This window comes from the organism of the source record quoted next, unplaced genomic scaffold (assembly GCF_019419815.1).
Source record: "Pyrus x bretschneideri cultivar Hongxiangsu unplaced genomic scaffold, Pyrus_bretschneideri_v1 Contig16, whole genome shotgun sequence".
NCBI lineage: Eukaryota > Viridiplantae > Streptophyta > Magnoliopsida > Rosales > Rosaceae > Pyrus > Pyrus x bretschneideri.
Genome location: NW_025999457.1, coordinates 994,838 through 1,011,836, shown reverse-complemented (window position 1 = coordinate 1,011,836; position 16,999 = coordinate 994,838). Strand labels below are relative to the sequence as shown.

The 16,999-nt window shown below is 39.9% G+C and overlaps 1 protein-coding gene and 1 long non-coding RNA gene across 2 annotated transcripts; both read left to right on the top strand.

The window, feature by feature from the left end:
- The first annotated feature begins 331 nt into the window (after positions 1-331).
- LOC125475673 lies at positions 332-1,300 on the top strand. The gene is made up of 2 exons (XR_007257028.1): positions 332-700; positions 897-1,300. It is a non-coding gene; the product is annotated as an uncharacterized LOC125475673 (long non-coding RNA).
- A 2,763-nt stretch (positions 1,301-4,063) lies between these two features.
- LOC103951141 (alcohol dehydrogenase) lies at positions 4,064-7,312 on the top strand. The gene is given in 10 exon segments (XM_009362449.2): positions 4,064-4,221; positions 5,169-5,305; positions 5,550-5,596; positions 5,714-5,898; positions 5,901-6,038; positions 6,137-6,219; positions 6,307-6,382; positions 6,520-6,677; positions 6,789-6,950; positions 7,052-7,312. Coding segments are annotated over 10 exon segments (1,140 nt in total). The 5' UTR covers positions 4,064-4,184; the 3' UTR covers positions 7,169-7,312.
- The last annotated feature ends 9,687 nt before the right edge of the window (positions 7,313-16,999 follow it).

Here is a 16,999-nt window from a genome sequence, read left to right as displayed (position 1 = left end):
AAAGATAAATTGTGACGACCCCTGTCCCAAATTATTATATATTTTTCTTCCCAAGTGTCGAATATGCCCTCTTTGGCTTAGTGACGTGGATGTGAATATGTAGTTTTAAATTATTATTTCTACCATTGTAATTAAATCGTACTTGACTTCATGAGCGCATCGACTGCGAGTTAGGGTCGAATTGGATTTTTAACGAAAATGTTACGGCGATTAAAGATCGAGATTGGGTAGAAATATAATTTTGGGTTGCCTATCACTTATTCACCAATCATTTTAGTCCCTATATTCTTGAGCCAATTAGATTTGGATTGTTTTGTTTTCCTTGGGCCAACTAGAACCTAACTCTCTTTCTCTCTTTTCCTCACAGCAGCCTAATCAGGTATTGTGATCATTTTCTTCTGACCAATCCCGTGTGCACACACACACATACACCCACACATGTACGCATCCTTCTTCTCTCCCTCACTTTCTCGACCTTTCCTCGTCCATTCACCGTAGCACACATACACCCAACCATCATCAACTCTCATGGATCGAGCTTTTGAAGACCACATTCGTGTTCCTTGCAAGCTTAGGAACCTAACCATACCCTTAGTTTGAAGAACAGATCACGAGAACTTGAGAAACCATAACCTCCGGCGAGGTGAAGTTTTCTCTGTCACAATCCTGACGTGATTTCGAGGTTTTAAGGCTTAGTAAGGTACCCAATCAACTTAGCTTCTCTAGAGGTAGTGATATCAATTTGGCCTTCCTTAGTGGTGACATCAATTCGATCTTTATAAAAGTTGAATGCTTTAAAATTACAGTGAATAAGTAGCTTATGTTACATCAATTCGATCTTTATAAAAGTTGAATGCTTTAAAATTTCAGTGAATAAGTAGCTTATGTTAATGCAGGATACTTTCAACAAAATTCATATAATCATAAGAAACAAAAGCATCACCACAAGGGAGGGCAACCATTCATGCTAGGAAGGCTCACAAAGTAATGAAGAAAAAGAAGGATGAAGTTAAAGGAGAAGTATTCAAGAAGCACTTGAGGTAGTGATGGTGATCTTTCAGATGACCACAATACTTGTGCTAAACTGGAAGACCATGATATGGATGACGACATATGTCGTTGGTTTCAAACATGCACATGGTATACCTGTTTTGTTACCAACACAATGTCTTAAACTCTAGTTAGCATCTCTGTATGTCTAGAGGTGTAAGGATGGTTATGTTAGCTTTTGGGATGTGCACTTGGTATATTTACTGGATGTTACCTAAATCATTGATTAATGAAAATGTGTTTCGCCAAAGCATTCCTCCTATTTGTTATGAATTCTAATTTTAGATGCAAAACAGGGAATATTTGGTAATTGGTTCGTCACACATTGTTCCTCATGGTTATATGATTTTTACATATGACGCAAGTTGCGCCACATATCAAAAGAATATGTGACACTTTCATTCTCATTTATGCTCAACCATAACATTCTAGGATCAGATTGGGTGATGATAAATTCCTCATTTATCCATTTGATATGTGACGAACTTATAGGTCATTGAATTTTGTTTTTTATGACGCCTATTTTGTCACACGTAAAGTTATTAAGTGACGAATGCGGCGTCACTAATACTAAAAATATGTGGCGAATGTAGAATTCGTCACTATACTATAAATGACGCAAGCAGTGACGCTGGAATTTTGTCACATATGATCAAATGTCACGAATTTTCATGTTTATGTGACGAATGTCTGTCGCTACCTTAGCCATGTTTTCTTGTAGTGCGCGCACGAAATTACACTTTGGCATGATCGTTTGGGACACTCTGGACAAATAGCAATGTGTCATATCTTTAAATCATCACATGGGTATCCACTAACCCGAAGTTGTATTCATGGGGGAATGCAAGGACTGAGCTCACCGCAAATCAGAAGAGAGCAACATGTGTGACCTCCTCAGGATAAACACTGACAGGGGAGTCATGCTCGCCGTTTAATTGTGTCATCACCATGGATTTTGAGGAAAGGTTGGTTTTTAAAGATGAATTCAAAGGTGATGGAAGTCATTACCCATTAGAAAAGATGGACATATTAAGAAAATGTGTGAAACAAGAGGGAGTGAATGTACCAATTAATACATTGAGCGTTTTGCATTAACTCATTAAAAAACAAGTAAAGAGAGATTGCACGTTTGACACTTGACTACCATGTAGTATATCAAATAAATTAGCCGCTAGGTGTCTTCATCTAGCACTCACACCCATCAAATTTCTTTTTTATTTTCTTTGGATTTGTATCACAAATAGTGATGTTTGACTAAGTTATTTTTTGTGTTTTTCGTTATGAATTGTCAAACACCACTGTATTATCGAAATGAGAATTAATAATTGAATGACTAGCATGATTATTTATATTAGGAGAGATGTTTTATATTTTTATTAGCAATGAGAATTGTACATTACGTTTTCATAACATAAAAGTGATGAAACATTGATGACAACAATCATAACTTGTTTGTATTAATAAACTACGAACGATATTAATACTGTCTATTATTAAAAAATAGGGTCATTAACATTATTCTAAAATTTTTTACCCTTTTATATTTCACCCCTTCTCTCAACAATTTCTGGCTTCGCCACTAGATGAGATGCATAAAAATCCCATCGATTTCTCACCGGGATCTGAGAATCTAGCAGAGTTACGTTCTCTGCGTGTGATTGTTCCATTCTTCTTCTTCTTCATTCTTTCTGTGCTCCCAGATAGCAGATAATCCAATAGCTTTATTCTCTTGTGCCTGTTATTGACACCTGGCCATGAAGAACGCAAGCAGACCTTGTAGCAAAATCCTCAAATCATACATCTTTTTTTCATTTCCTTTTGGTTGCTTCATTCTTTGCTGCAGCTATTTTTCTGAAAATTCATCATAACCACTCGTTTTAATTTATATTAAAAAAAAAAAAAAAAAAAAACTGAAAGGCAGATATTCATTTGAAAAAACCATGCACATGGGGCCATGCTCAGGAGAGAAACACATACAAGTGAAGCCAAGTTGGAGCTAGCTAGCATAATAATTAAGCATTTTTCGGGAAAATTCTTCCATGATACGACTCACCTAATTTAGTTGGATTATTTTTGTCTTGGAGTTTTGTGAATCCAGATCACGCTACGAGCATTGGAGTATAATCTCCCTTTTTATTGATTGTTCAATTTCTTTTGATATTTCCTGCCAAACCCGGGATTGTGGTCCAATACCACTAATCCTTCTAGTTTTTGAGAGATTTTTTAGTGTGATCGGTATACAGAATGTTACATCACTTGTCATTACACAAATGGTGGGATATATGTGTTAAAAAATTTCTCCTAGTTTTTGGTCGATAACTATGTTTCAAGGTTATTTTATTAATAAAGAATGATGACAAATGCCGTCCTCCTCTTGTATTAATGGTAATTTTATCTTTATATCTTCTCTTTTGATTAAGAAAGATTACGAGAGAACCAAAAGAAGAAACATGAGTGTTTAGAATATTGAAACATTTATGTGGAAAGAAAATAATAATATTTTATAAATTAATTTGAGCTTCAAAGCAAAACACATACAAGATTTATTCAAGGAATGTTCCTCAAAACTCTTTTTTTTTTCTTTTTTTTTTTTTTGTCGAATACATTTAAAGGACCGTTTTGAGGAGAAGAAAAACTCATTGATCAAATTATTATTAACATTGCTAGTACACTAGCTTTTCTTTTATTGTTTTTGTAATTCGATTTTAAAGTGTTTCTTCTTAATATTAGCAGTTATCATGAAGCTATAGTATATATTTAACCAAAGAATTAAAGAAAATGAATTAATTGGGGAGTATAGTCTTATACCAAGTATTGGCCAGGGAAGTATAGTCTTGTACCCAGTATTGGCCAACAGTACCTGGTATCAAGCTGCAGCACGTAAAACCAGGGAATGGTTTTGGTTTTGCGTCTGGTATATCATATAATGTAGTTGCAAATTAAAAAGTGTAATCTGGGATAATCAACAGTTATTTAATAAAGTAATTCGGCCTCCACTTGCCCTTATGCATATATAAATACCCACACAAGGTGCCTTTATTTCTCACCACAAAAAATTAAACAATTCAAACTGTTCTTACAAAAAGCCTTTAAGATTTCAATTTCATCAAGTTTTTACTGGATTCAAAGCAAGAATGTCTAATACTGCTGGTCAGGTCATACGCTGCAGAGGTAAATTTCCGTTTTGTTTCTGAGATTATTTATTAATTGAAGGGTTTCTTATTTAATTTTTGGTTATTAATTATTCTATAAAAACTGGATTTTAATCCTTAAATAAGATGAAGTTTAAAAAATGTCTTATACAAGATTAAAAATTGATTTTAGTCCCTAGACTCTATTTAATGTCAGGATATGTATTTAATGTATCTTTTTTTATTTATAATTTTATGATGTTCGTAAATAAAATTTTAAGATTATATTATAAATTTTAATTCTCATTATAGTAAATATCTCATATAAGAAAATATTTTCGTAGAGATTTTTCGGTACATTTATATTTTTGCATATTGTCTTATGTTGTACTAATTCATTGTAATATATTTAGGTACGAACATTTTGGTACACTAGTTTAGATAATATGTTTAGGTACGAACATTTTAGTACACTAGTTTAGTATAATATATTTAGGTACGAACATTTCGGTACACTAGTTTAGTATAATATATTTAGGTACGGACATTTCAATACACTAGTTTAGTATCATATATTTAGGTACGGAATTTTTGGTACACTTATGTTTTTGCATATTTTCTTATGTGCCACTAATTCACAACAATGTATTTAGGTACTACACTATATTTAGGTACGGACATTTCGGTATACTAATTTAATAAAATATATTATGATATGGATGTTTAGGTACACTAATTAGAAGAAGTTGAATAAAATTAATGAATTAAAATGTGTATAATAATAAATTTAAAATTTAATGTAATGACATTAAATAAGATATCTATTAAATATTAAAATAAAAATATAATATGAATTTGAATTAAGTACACATTAAAGGACTAAAATCAATATCCAATCTAACACTAGGTTTTTATTAAATTTTAGTCTTCTTCTAGGATTAAAGTTTAAAAACCCCTTAATTCTATTATTATTTCTGGTTTGTGTAGCTGCTGTAGCTTGGGAAGCAGGGAAGCCACTGGTGATTGAAGAAGTTGAGGTGGCACCACCACAGGCAAATGAAGTTCGCATAAAGATCCTTTTTACCTCTTTGTGCCACACTGATGTCTACTTCTGGGAAGCCAAGGTATGGCATTGTTTTGAGAAATTCATGGGAATAAACATTTTTGAATTTCGATTAAGAACTAATCAAAATCAAATATTAACGATATAGTATGGTCGAATATCGATGACATAACCGATGATTTAAGTAATTTGGATTTGAAAAATGATCATTGCTTTTCATTTTACTCCCAAGCATATTTCATTTTATTGATTCAAGATTCACATATTTACAACACCAAATCTAAAATGGGTTTTCTATATTGCAGGGACAAAACCCTTTGTTTCCTAGAATTTATGGTCATGAGGCAGGAGGGTATGTACATTTCTATAATCTTGTTACCAAATTAATAAAACACATAGGCAGACTATGTACAATTGAATCATTGATCATGAATTATAACTTATGTGGATTGCTGGTGAATACTTTTAGGATTGTGGAGAGTATTGGTGAGGGCGTGACAGATCTGAAGGCCGGCGATCATGTCCTGCCGGTGTTCACAGGGGAATGCAAGGACTGCGCTCACTGCAAATCAGAAGAGAGCAACATGTGTGACCTCCTCAGGATAAACACTGACAGGGGAGTGATGCTCAGTGATGGAAAATCAAGATTTTCAATCAAGGCAAGCCTATCTACCATTTTGTTGGGACTTCCACCTTCAGCGAGTACACTGTTGTTCACGTTGGCTGCCTTGCCAAGATCAATCCCTTGGCGCCTCTAGACAAAGTCTGTCTCCTCAGTTGTGGAATCTCCACAGGTAAATTGTTTATTACTATAGAGCCAAATTGTTCAAGGATACAAGTTGTGTAATTGATATCATTTTCTTATTTGTTTTTTTGAATGTGTGTTGTTTAGGTCTCGGAGCTACTCTAAATGTTGCAAAACCGAAAAAGGGATCAACTGTGGCTGTTTTCGGATTGGGAGCTGTAGGCCTTGCAGTGAGTCTTTTAGTCACTTTCACTTGCTTGCTCACTTGTACATGTATGATGAAAAATGCGTGTCTAAGTCGATCCTACTGTTTTTAGGCTGCTGAAGGAGCCAGGTTGTCTGGTGCTTCAAGAATTATCGGTGTTGATTTGCATTCGGGCAGATTTGAAGAAGGTAACATACACAATTCCTATAATCTCTCAAAAATAGAACAATGGGGAGGAATATGTTTTTCTTCAGTTCATTAATCATTTTTTTGAGTTGACAAATATTCTCGAGACTTCTCTTAATTTTAACTTGGTTGTTTGCAGCAAAAAAGTTTGGCGTGACAGAATTCGTGAACCCAAAAGAGCACAAAAAACCAGTTCAAGAGGTGATTGCTGAGTTGACGAATGGAGGAGTGGACAGAAGCATTGAATGTACAGGAAGCGTTGAATTCATGATATCTGCATTTGAATGTGTCCATGATGTAATACTATAGCTTCTTCTCTGCCTCCATTTTCTAAAAAAATCTCTCTTTCAAATTTCAACGGGATCTTATTTATTAACAAGTAAACACATAATTAAACTGCTATTTCAGGGTTGGGGTGTTGCTGTTCTTGTGGGAGTACCACACAAAGAAGCCGTCTTCAAGACGCATCCGGTTAACTTTCTGAACGAGAGGACTCTCAAGGGTACATTCTTCGGAAACTACAAGCCTCGAACGGACATTCCCTCTGTCGTGGAGAAGTACATGAACAAGGTAGAAGGCTAACTTTGATTCATGTTTTGTTTCCACGTTTTCCCAAATTTTAATTTATTAGTTAATTAAGTGATCACTGAATAATTAAATTAATGTTGCAGGAACTGCAGCTAGAAAAATTCATCACCCACAAAGTCCCATTCTCAGAAATCAACAAGGCATTTGAGTACATGCTTAAAGGGGAAGGTCTTCGTTGCATAATCCACATGGAGGAATGAGAACTGAAAAGGCTTCATCTTTGATGTTCTGTTTTCGATTTCGTCCAAGTTTGATCTACTTATAATGCATATGAGAATCTGTTTGCTTCTGTTGGACAGTTTCTATGGACATTTATATCAATAAATAAAGAACACAATTCAATCTGTTTCTGTTTCTGCAAAATATATGCAGTTTTAAACCTCTTTGGCCTTGTATTTCATAGACTGTCTGTTTAATTTGTAGTGTTTTGAAAAATTAGAACAGCCATATGTAATAGGTAATTCTCTAACACCAATTAAAATCAAGAAAGGTACTTCCATGTGCAAGTAAAAAGCGAAAACAATTTGAGCCACGGTTATACTTGGCACTGCAAATTGCGATGTTACTAATTCACGTATTATAACTGAATGCATGTTAATATTAATATTTTATGAACCTATAATAGAATCATAATCATGTGCAAGGCATATAACCCATGTCTAGGATTATTTCAAATATATCAACATCTCACCCCATTCTAATAAGTTGCACTCGACAAAAATAATTCTAGGATTTCTCAAAAAATGCAAAAAAAAATGGGTTGATTTGATATATGAGGATCTGAGAATTTGTTGTTCGGAAAAGGAGAACGACATGCACTCGCTTCTCTGTGTTCGAAGTGAAGATGACTAAAAAATATAGAGTCATTGGGAACCCTCCAATCTAGGATAAAGTTAGGATGATATTTTTTTATGTTGAAATGTCTGAAATAACCCAAACACAAGTCATTGCAAAGCAAGTGATTTATTTTGGACGGAAAACTTAACGAAGTTATGATTAGGCAAATTAATAACTTCGGAAAGTTGGAATGACAAATCGCTTAAAATGTTAGTTCATATAACAAATTGAAAAATGTGTAGAAGTTCTTATAACATTGCAAAAGAATTCCCTAAAAAAATTGCTTTTATTAGCACTATAAAATCTCATTGTGCATTCCTTATAAGTTGAATAATTTTCAATGTAAATATAAAAATTTGGAATAAGTTGAATAATTTTCAATGTAAATATAAAAATTTGGAGTGCATAATAAGATTTTGGAGTGACACACCCCGAACGAGATCAGGGCGTGCTGGCCGTCACGTGGAAGTGACGTAGCCATGTGCACAGTGCGGAAGCTAAAAAGTAGCAACATGAAAGTACGAATAAATAAAAACTAGCATACATAGGGTAAAAGTAATAAGTGCTAGCGTAAGTGAGACATAAGTTCAGAGCAGAAAGCCTAAAGCAGTCCAAACTAAAATGACACTACAATAGTACACCCGAAGGTGGCCCTACGCTGGTGATCGTCTGTCAGAAATGCCGGGAAAGCCCTCTAGGAAACCACCAAACCAACTGAACAGCTAGAACCTGGAGGGGCGCAAAACAAAAGCGTGAGTGGGCAAGAACAAAGCTTTTCGAAAACCATTTCAAAAACAATATTTTAACCCCTCGCCGTAAAACCTGTATACTTCCCAGAAAATAAACATATGTACGTAGATATAAAAATGCCAATCATGCTCAAATATATGCCATATCGGAACCTCAGAATGAAATGCAAGTGCTCAGGTATAAATCATATCAATAACATATAATCTGGCAGCCGGAGTCACCTAACGTGACCTGTACGGCTGTATCTAGAGCTCAGATCTCAATCACAATAACTAAACCTGCCCACGAGTCGGAACCACCTAAAGTGGTCTGTACGACAGGCCTGGGTGTAATACATATAAACGCTCTAGTGCTACGATCACGTGAAGGCTGTGCGAATAATCGCGGGTCACCTACGAGTCGGAACCACCTAAAATGGTCTGTACAACAGGACTGTGCACCTAACTTGGATCCAAGCTGAGCGTATGGTGCGGGAGGTGAACAACACGTGAAGGACTGTGCCCTACTCTGGGCGGGAGCACTAACACCGGGGGTGCAGGTTATGAGCTCTCTAAGCATCTCGAATCACTACTGAATATAAACGTGAATAACACTTACCTGACACTTACCTGTGCGTCCACAACACCAAATATGCATATGTATATAAATATATATACGCCCAATAATGCAACTAATGATGCATAAATGACGATAATATAATGCATGGCATATAACAAATAAACATTTAAATCAATTTCTGGGAAAATATAAGTATATAGGTATATACGGAAAACCAAAAGCCCACTCACTGATAAGTGGAAGGGTCGTAGCCCCCCTGCCTCGAGTGACCACGCTCGTCCTCGGGATATGTCTCACCTATATGCGAAATAACTATAAAAACGTTAATTTTAAAGCACATAACCAAACTTTCGAAATAACTTCTCATACATTGCTCAAATGGGGTGTATGAATACACCAACGTGATCTACTCAACCTCACAAACATCCCTAAATTTTTAAAATAATTTTTCACCGCCGCACGCGCCCCCACGCGCCGGCCAAGGCACAGCCACACGCGCCGGCCACGCGCAGGCACGTGTCTGGCACGCTGACGGCGTCAACTGACGCCGTAGGGAATATTCCGTCAGTTTTGACAGATTCCGTCAACGGTGTCAGGAATATTCCGTCAGACTTGACGGAATATTCCGTCTTCTTCCCCGGCGAACATCCGGCGCCGTCGCCGACGCCGGAAAATCGCGAAAACTTTAAACTTCGATATCTTCTTCGTTTTTCATCCAATTTTCACGATTTTGGTACCAAAATGAAGCTTAGAACTAGAGGAACACAATCATACCACATTCAAGGGTTAAAAACTACGAAATCTCACCTGAAAAATCAATCCAACTCCAGCCAACTTCGAAACCAACGATCCCGACGTCCAATTCCTTCAAACGAACTACTCCGAGCCTCCTTGGGACTTCACCAAGCTTCCTACAAGCTTGGAATTTCCTAAAACGTGAGAAATCACGTGTGCATGAATAGTACCTCAAATCGGACATCGTTGATTCGACGTGAAAACGATGGAGTTCTTACCTGGAAATGGTACGGTTGGACTCGTACGAGCATCACGAGCTCGAATATGGTCTTGGTTCCCTCGATCTGTGGACGTTTGATGGGTTTTGGGTGTGTGTCCGTACGTTCGAAGGAAATGGGAAGGGAACTGGGGACTCGGGACAGTCACAGGAAAAGGGAAAGAAGGGAGTGCAGTGTGGGAGTGTGTGTGTGTGTTGCTCCAAACATGCCAACCAACTCAAACAACCAACAAACGTAAAGAAAACAAGGTAGGGGCAAAATAGTCTTTTCACGAGTACGTTAGACATTTCCGGGACGGGTTGTCACAACCTACCCACCTTATTCGAATTTCGTCCCGAAATTCAAAACAACCAAACACAACCCCTAGTGATCAAAGAACAATCTAGGATACAAATCCCTCATCCTATCTTCTGTCTCCCATGTAGCTTCTTCGACGGAATGATTCCTCCACAAAACTTTCACCAAGTTCAACTTTTTGTTCCTCAGAACCTTTTCCTTCCAATCTAGTATCGTCACTGGTTCCTCATCATAAGTCAAGTCTGGATTAATTTCCAAGGGCTGTGGAGGTATCACATGAGATGGATCAGCAACATAATGTCGAAGCATGGACACGTGAAACACGTTATGCACTCTAGCCAACTCCGGAGGCAACTCCAACCTGTAAGCTACCTCACCAACTCGCTCTGTGACCATGCATCACCAAACTGCAACACCGAAGTTCGCAACATATCTTCCAAAGTCTGAATAGTTCTCTCTGACTGTCCGTCTGTCTGAGGATGATAAGCCGTACTATAAAGTAACCTCGTACCCAAAGCTTCCTGAAAAGCCACCCAAAACTTAGATGTAAATCGTGGATCACGATCTGAGACAATACTCACAGGGACACCATGGTATTTCACAATCTTTGAGACGAACAACTCCGCTAATCGGCCCAAAGAATACTTCTCCCTCACTGGAATGAAATGTGCCGACTTAGTGAGCCGATCAACGATCACCCAAATGCCATCAAAACCATTATGTGTACGCGGGAGCTTGTACACAAAATCCATGGTAATATTTTCCCATTTCCACTCTGGAATGGGAAGCGGCTGCAACAACCCAAACGGCTTCTTCCTTTCTGCTTTAACTTGCTGACAAACAGCGCACCTCACATACTCAGCTATCTCCCTCTTCATACCCGGCCAATAATAAAATGGTCGAATGGTATGATACATTTTAGTAGCTCCTGGATGCATGGCATAAGCCAAGATATGTGCTGCATCGAGAATTTCTTTCTTTAAATCTAAATTTTTAGGCACGAACATCCTACCCTCCTGCATCAACATGCCATCCGAATCATGAACTCTGAGGTCTCTCCTCCTCCCTCGATCTCGAGCTTGAACTAATTCCTGAGTCTCCCTATCAGCCACCTGGGCTTCACGTACCCGATCAACTAAAATTGGCCTAACTTGAAAATTAGCAAGTAAAGCCACATCTCTAACTTCTGCTTCTAACCTCACTCCCGTAGAACGCAAGTTCGCCAAAAGAGGAATACGACTCGCATACAACGCATTAATGCGGCCCTGAGACTTCCTGCTAAGTGCATCAGCAACTACATTTGCACGACCAGGGTGATAATCAATCGTACAGTCGTAATCGCTGAGCAACTCCATCCACCTCCGTTGACGAAGATTAAGTTCCTTCTGAGTAAAAAGATACTGAAGACTCTTGTGATCTGTAAAGATCCTACATTTCTCTCCATAAAGGTAGTGTCTCCACAACTTTAACGCAAAGATAATAGCAGCCAACTCCAAATCATGTGTAGGGTAATTCAACTCATGCGGTTTCAACTGTCGTGAAGCATAAGCAATCACCCTACCATGTTGCATTAACACACATTCCAGACCATTCAAAGAAGCATCACTATAAACCTCGAAATCACCACTATCGTCCGGGAGTGCCAAAACTGGTGCATGAGTGAGACAATACTTCAACTGCTGGAAACTCTGCTCACACTTATCGTCCCACTCAAATCTAACATCCTTCCTCGTTAATCTCGTCAATGGTAAAGCAATCACCGAAAAATCCTTAACAAACCGCCGATAATAACCTGCTAAACCAAGGAAACTCCTCACCTCAGTGACGGTTCGCCGTTGCTCCCAATTCTCCACAGCTGCCACCTTCTGAAGGTCCACCAAAATACCCTGAGCAGAAATGACGTGCCCCAAAAATGCAACTTGGTCTAACCAAAACTGGCACTTGCTAAACTTAGCATACAATTGGTGTTTCCTCAACCTCTTCAACACCAAAGTAAGATGTCGAACATGCTCCGCCTTAGACTTAGAGTACACCAAAATGTCATCGATGAAAACAATAACAAACCTATCCAAATATGGCTGGAATACCCGGTTCATCAAGTCCATGAAAGCAGCTGGTGCATTCGTCAACCCAAATGGCATAACCAGAAACTCGTAATGACCATAACGAGTCCTAAACGCCGTCTTAGGAACATCATCCCTACTAATCTTCAGCTGATAATATCCAGACCTCAAGTCAATCTTGGAGAATACACAAGCACCTCGAAGCTGATCAAACAAATCATTGATACGGGGCAACGGATAACGGTTTTTAATCGTCACCCGATTCAATTGCCTGTAATCAATACATAGCCTCAAAGTTCCGTCCTTCTTCCTCACAGACAATACTGGAGCTCCCCACGGTGAAGTACTAGGCTGAACAAAACCCTTATCCACTAATTCCTGCAACTGAACTTTCAATTCCCTTAACTCAGCGGGTGCCATACGATATGAAGTCAAGGAAATAGGATTCGTACCTGGAAGCAACTCAATAGTAAACTCCATGTCTCGATCTGGTGGTAAACCAGGTAAATCCTCGAGGAAAACATCGAGAAAGTGTCTGACGACCCTCACATCCTCAACTCTACTAGGAGGAGTCTCATCCAACACCACATGAGCTAAGTACCCCTGGCAACCTTTAGCTAACAATCTTGTTGCTCGCACAGCAGAGACAACACCATGTCTCACCCCACTCTGCTCACCCACGAAAGTAACCACAGGTAGTCCAGGACGATGGAATGTAACTATTTTCCCGTAGCAATCAATATTGGCATGATAAAAATGCAACCAATCTGTGCCCAAAATCACATCAAAGTCAACAATATCTAACGGGATAAGATCAGCTGGCATAACAACGTTCTCCACTATCACTGGACACCCTGGGTACACACGATCTACAATACATCTCTCCCCTCTAGGCATAGCGAACTCTAAATCATACCCTAGAGGTGTGGGGCGAGGTTGCGTCACTTGACCAAATGTATGAGAAATCACAGAATGTGTAGCACCACAATCAACTAATACTCTAGCAAAATAACCAAGTATATTTAACGTACCTATGATCAAATCCGGATTGTTCTGAGCATCCTGCAGCGAAATATTATGAATACGCCCCTGGGTCTGCTGTCGTCCACCGCGACCTCTGCTCGTCTGACCACCACGACTCTGAGTACCACGCCCCTGACTGGGCTGACCAGACTGCCTCGAAGACCCCGCACTACTCGAAGCAATATCTCCCTGCTGAAACTGTCCTCCCTGAAACCACTGAGAACCACCTGCAGGAGCTGGAGGATACGGCATATAGCCACCAGAATACGGAGGATAACCACCCTGAGAATATGGGTCATGGGGATACTGATACTGTCCCGGGGCATAAGGAACAACATCACCCTGATAGTGATAGGCACCACCTCGACCTGCCTGTCCATAACTACCCGGACCCTGAATCTGCTGAATCGGCGCAAGTGGCGGCAATAAAGTCTGCTGCGGCTTCTGCTGCTGACTCTGGGGACAATTCGCAGCCCGATGTCCCATCTGCCCACACGTAAAACAACCACTGCTGCCACGCCTACACTCACCAAAGTGCCGATTATTACACCTGCGGCAAAGTGGGGCCCTACCTCGGCCACCATCACCCTGTCTCTGGCCTCTAGCACCACCAGCAAACCTACCTCCACGTCCCTAACCAGTGGCGCTGAAACCACCACTAGAAGAGCTAGAACTAGTACCACATCTCTTGAAATTCTGAGTCCGACGAGGCCCGAGCGACGCTTGACCTTTACCCTTATCATCTTTCTTCTGATTACCGTTCTTCTCTTCCTCATCACTCTCACTCGACATGTTTTCTGAGTCCTCAACTCTCAGCAGAATCTCATATAAGTCCTGGTAAGTATTACAATGAGTAGTGGTCGCCATCGAACGCCATTTCTTCTTAGTGCCTAAGCGAAAACGACGAAGCATCTCCGCCAGATTACCAGCAATCTCAGGATGATAGCGAGATAAATCAGTGAACTTCCGATAGTACTCATTCGCTGTCAGCTTCCTCTGTTTCAACTCAGTAAATTCCTGCTTCTTACGATCAATGTACTCAGGTGGCACAAACCTTTTCTTGAATAAATTAATGAAAACATCTCAATCAGTCTTCTCAGCTGAAGTCAAACGACGAAGTTCCTGCTCCCACCAGGCTGCAAACTCCGAACCCAGAAACCACGAGGTCGTCTCTACCCACTTCTCGACAGGGAGATTACCCTGATTGTTCAGAACACGAAAAGTCTTCTCAATGTGCTCTAACCATCGCTCTACCCCCTCATGACCTTCATTACCTTCAAACTTATCCAACTTCAAATTATACATAGTCTCCAGAGGAGTCCTCTGGGGAGGGCGGATCGCCGACTGAATAGCTGTAGCAATAGCTTCCCCCAGCTTAACAATATTGGGGAAACTAGGCTCAGCAGAGCGACGTGGTTCCCGACGAGGCGGCATAGTTCTGACAGAAGACACCAAAACCATTAAAATACTCACAAAAGTACAGGACTGTCAAACCTAGGCTCTGATACCAAACTGACACACCCCGAACGAGATCAGGGCGTGCTGGCCGTCACGTAGAAGTGACGTAGCCATGTGCACAGTGCAGAAGCTAAAAAGTAGCAACATGAAAGTACGAATAAATAAAAACTAGCATACATAAGGTAAAAGTAATAAGTGCTAGCGTAAGTGAGACATAAGTTCAGAGCAGAAAGCCTAAAGTAGTCCAAACTAAAATGACACTGCAACAGTACACCCGAAGGTGGCCCTACGCTGGTGATCGTCTGTCAGAAATGCCGGGAAAGCCCTCTAGGAAACCACCAAACCAACTGAACAGCTAGAACCTGGAGGGGCGCAAAACAAAAGCGTGAGTGGGCAAGAACAAAGCTTTTCGAAAACCATTTCAAAAACAATATTTTAACCCCTCGCCGTAAAACCTGTATACTTCCCAGAAAATAAACATATGTACGTAGATATAAAAATGCCAATCATGCTCAAATATATGCCATATCGGAACCTCAGAATGAAATGCAAGTGCTCAGGTATAAATCATATCAATAACATATAATTTGGCAGCCGGAGTCACCTAACGTGACCTGTACGGCTGTATCTAGAGCTCAGATCTCAATCACAATAACTAAACCTGCCCACGAGTCGGAACCACCTAAAGTGGTCTGTACGACAGGCCTGGGTGTAATACATATAAACGCTCTAGTGCTACGATCACGTGAAGGCTGTGCGAATAATCGCGGGTCACCTACGAGTCGGAACCACCTAAAGTGGTCTGTATGACAGGACTGTGCACCTAACTTGGATCCAAGCTGAGCGTATGGTGCGGGAGGTGAACAACACGTGAAGGACTGTGCCCTACTCTGGGCGGGAGCACTAACACCGGGGGTGCAGGTTATGAGCTCTCTAAGCATCTCGAATCACTACTGAATATAAACGTGAATAACACTTACCTGACACTTACCTGTGCGTCCACAACACCAAATATGCATATGTATATAAATATATATACGCCCAATAATGCAACTAATGATGCATAAATGACGATAATATAATGCATGGCATATAACAAATAAACATTTAAATCAATTTCTGGGAAAATATAAGTATATAGGTATATACGGAAAACCAAAAGCCCACTCACTGATAAGTGGAAGGGTCGTAGCCCCCCTGCCTCGAGTGACCATGCTCGTCCTCGGGATATGTCTCACCTATATGCGAAATAACTATAAAAACGTTAATTTTAAAGCACATAACCAAACTTTCGAAATAACTTCTCATACATTGCTCAAATGGGGTGTATGAATACACCAACGTGATCTACTCAACCTCACAAACATCCCCAAATTTTTAAAATAATTTTTCACCGCCGCACGCGCTCCCACGCGCCGGCCACGCGTAGGCACGTGCCTGGCACGCTGACGGCGTCAACTGACGCCGTAGGGAATATTCCGTCAGTTTTGACAGATTCCGTCAACGGCGTCAGGAATATTCCGTCAGACTTGACGGAATATTCCGTCTTCTTCCCCGGCGAACCTCCGGCGCCGGCGATCGCGAAAACTTTAAACTTCGATATCTTCTTTGTTTTTCATCCAATTTTCACGATTTTGGTACCAAAATGAAGCTTAGAACTAGAGGAACACAATCATACCACATTCAAGGGTTAAAAACTACGAAATCTCACCTGAAAAATCAATCCAACTCCGGCCAACTTCGAAACCAACGATCCCGACGTCCAATTCCTTCAAACGAACTACTCCGAGCCTCCTTGGGACCTCACCAAGCTTCGTACAAGCTTGGAATTTCCTAAAACGTGAGAAATCACGTGTGCATGAATAGTACCTCAAATCGGACATCGTTGAATTGACGTGAAAACGATGGAGTTCTTACCTGGAAATGGTACGGTTGGACTCGTACGAGCCTCACGAGCTCGAATATGGTCTTGGTTCCCTTGATCTGTGGACGTTTGATGGGTTTTGGGTGTGTGTCCGTACGTTCGAAGGAA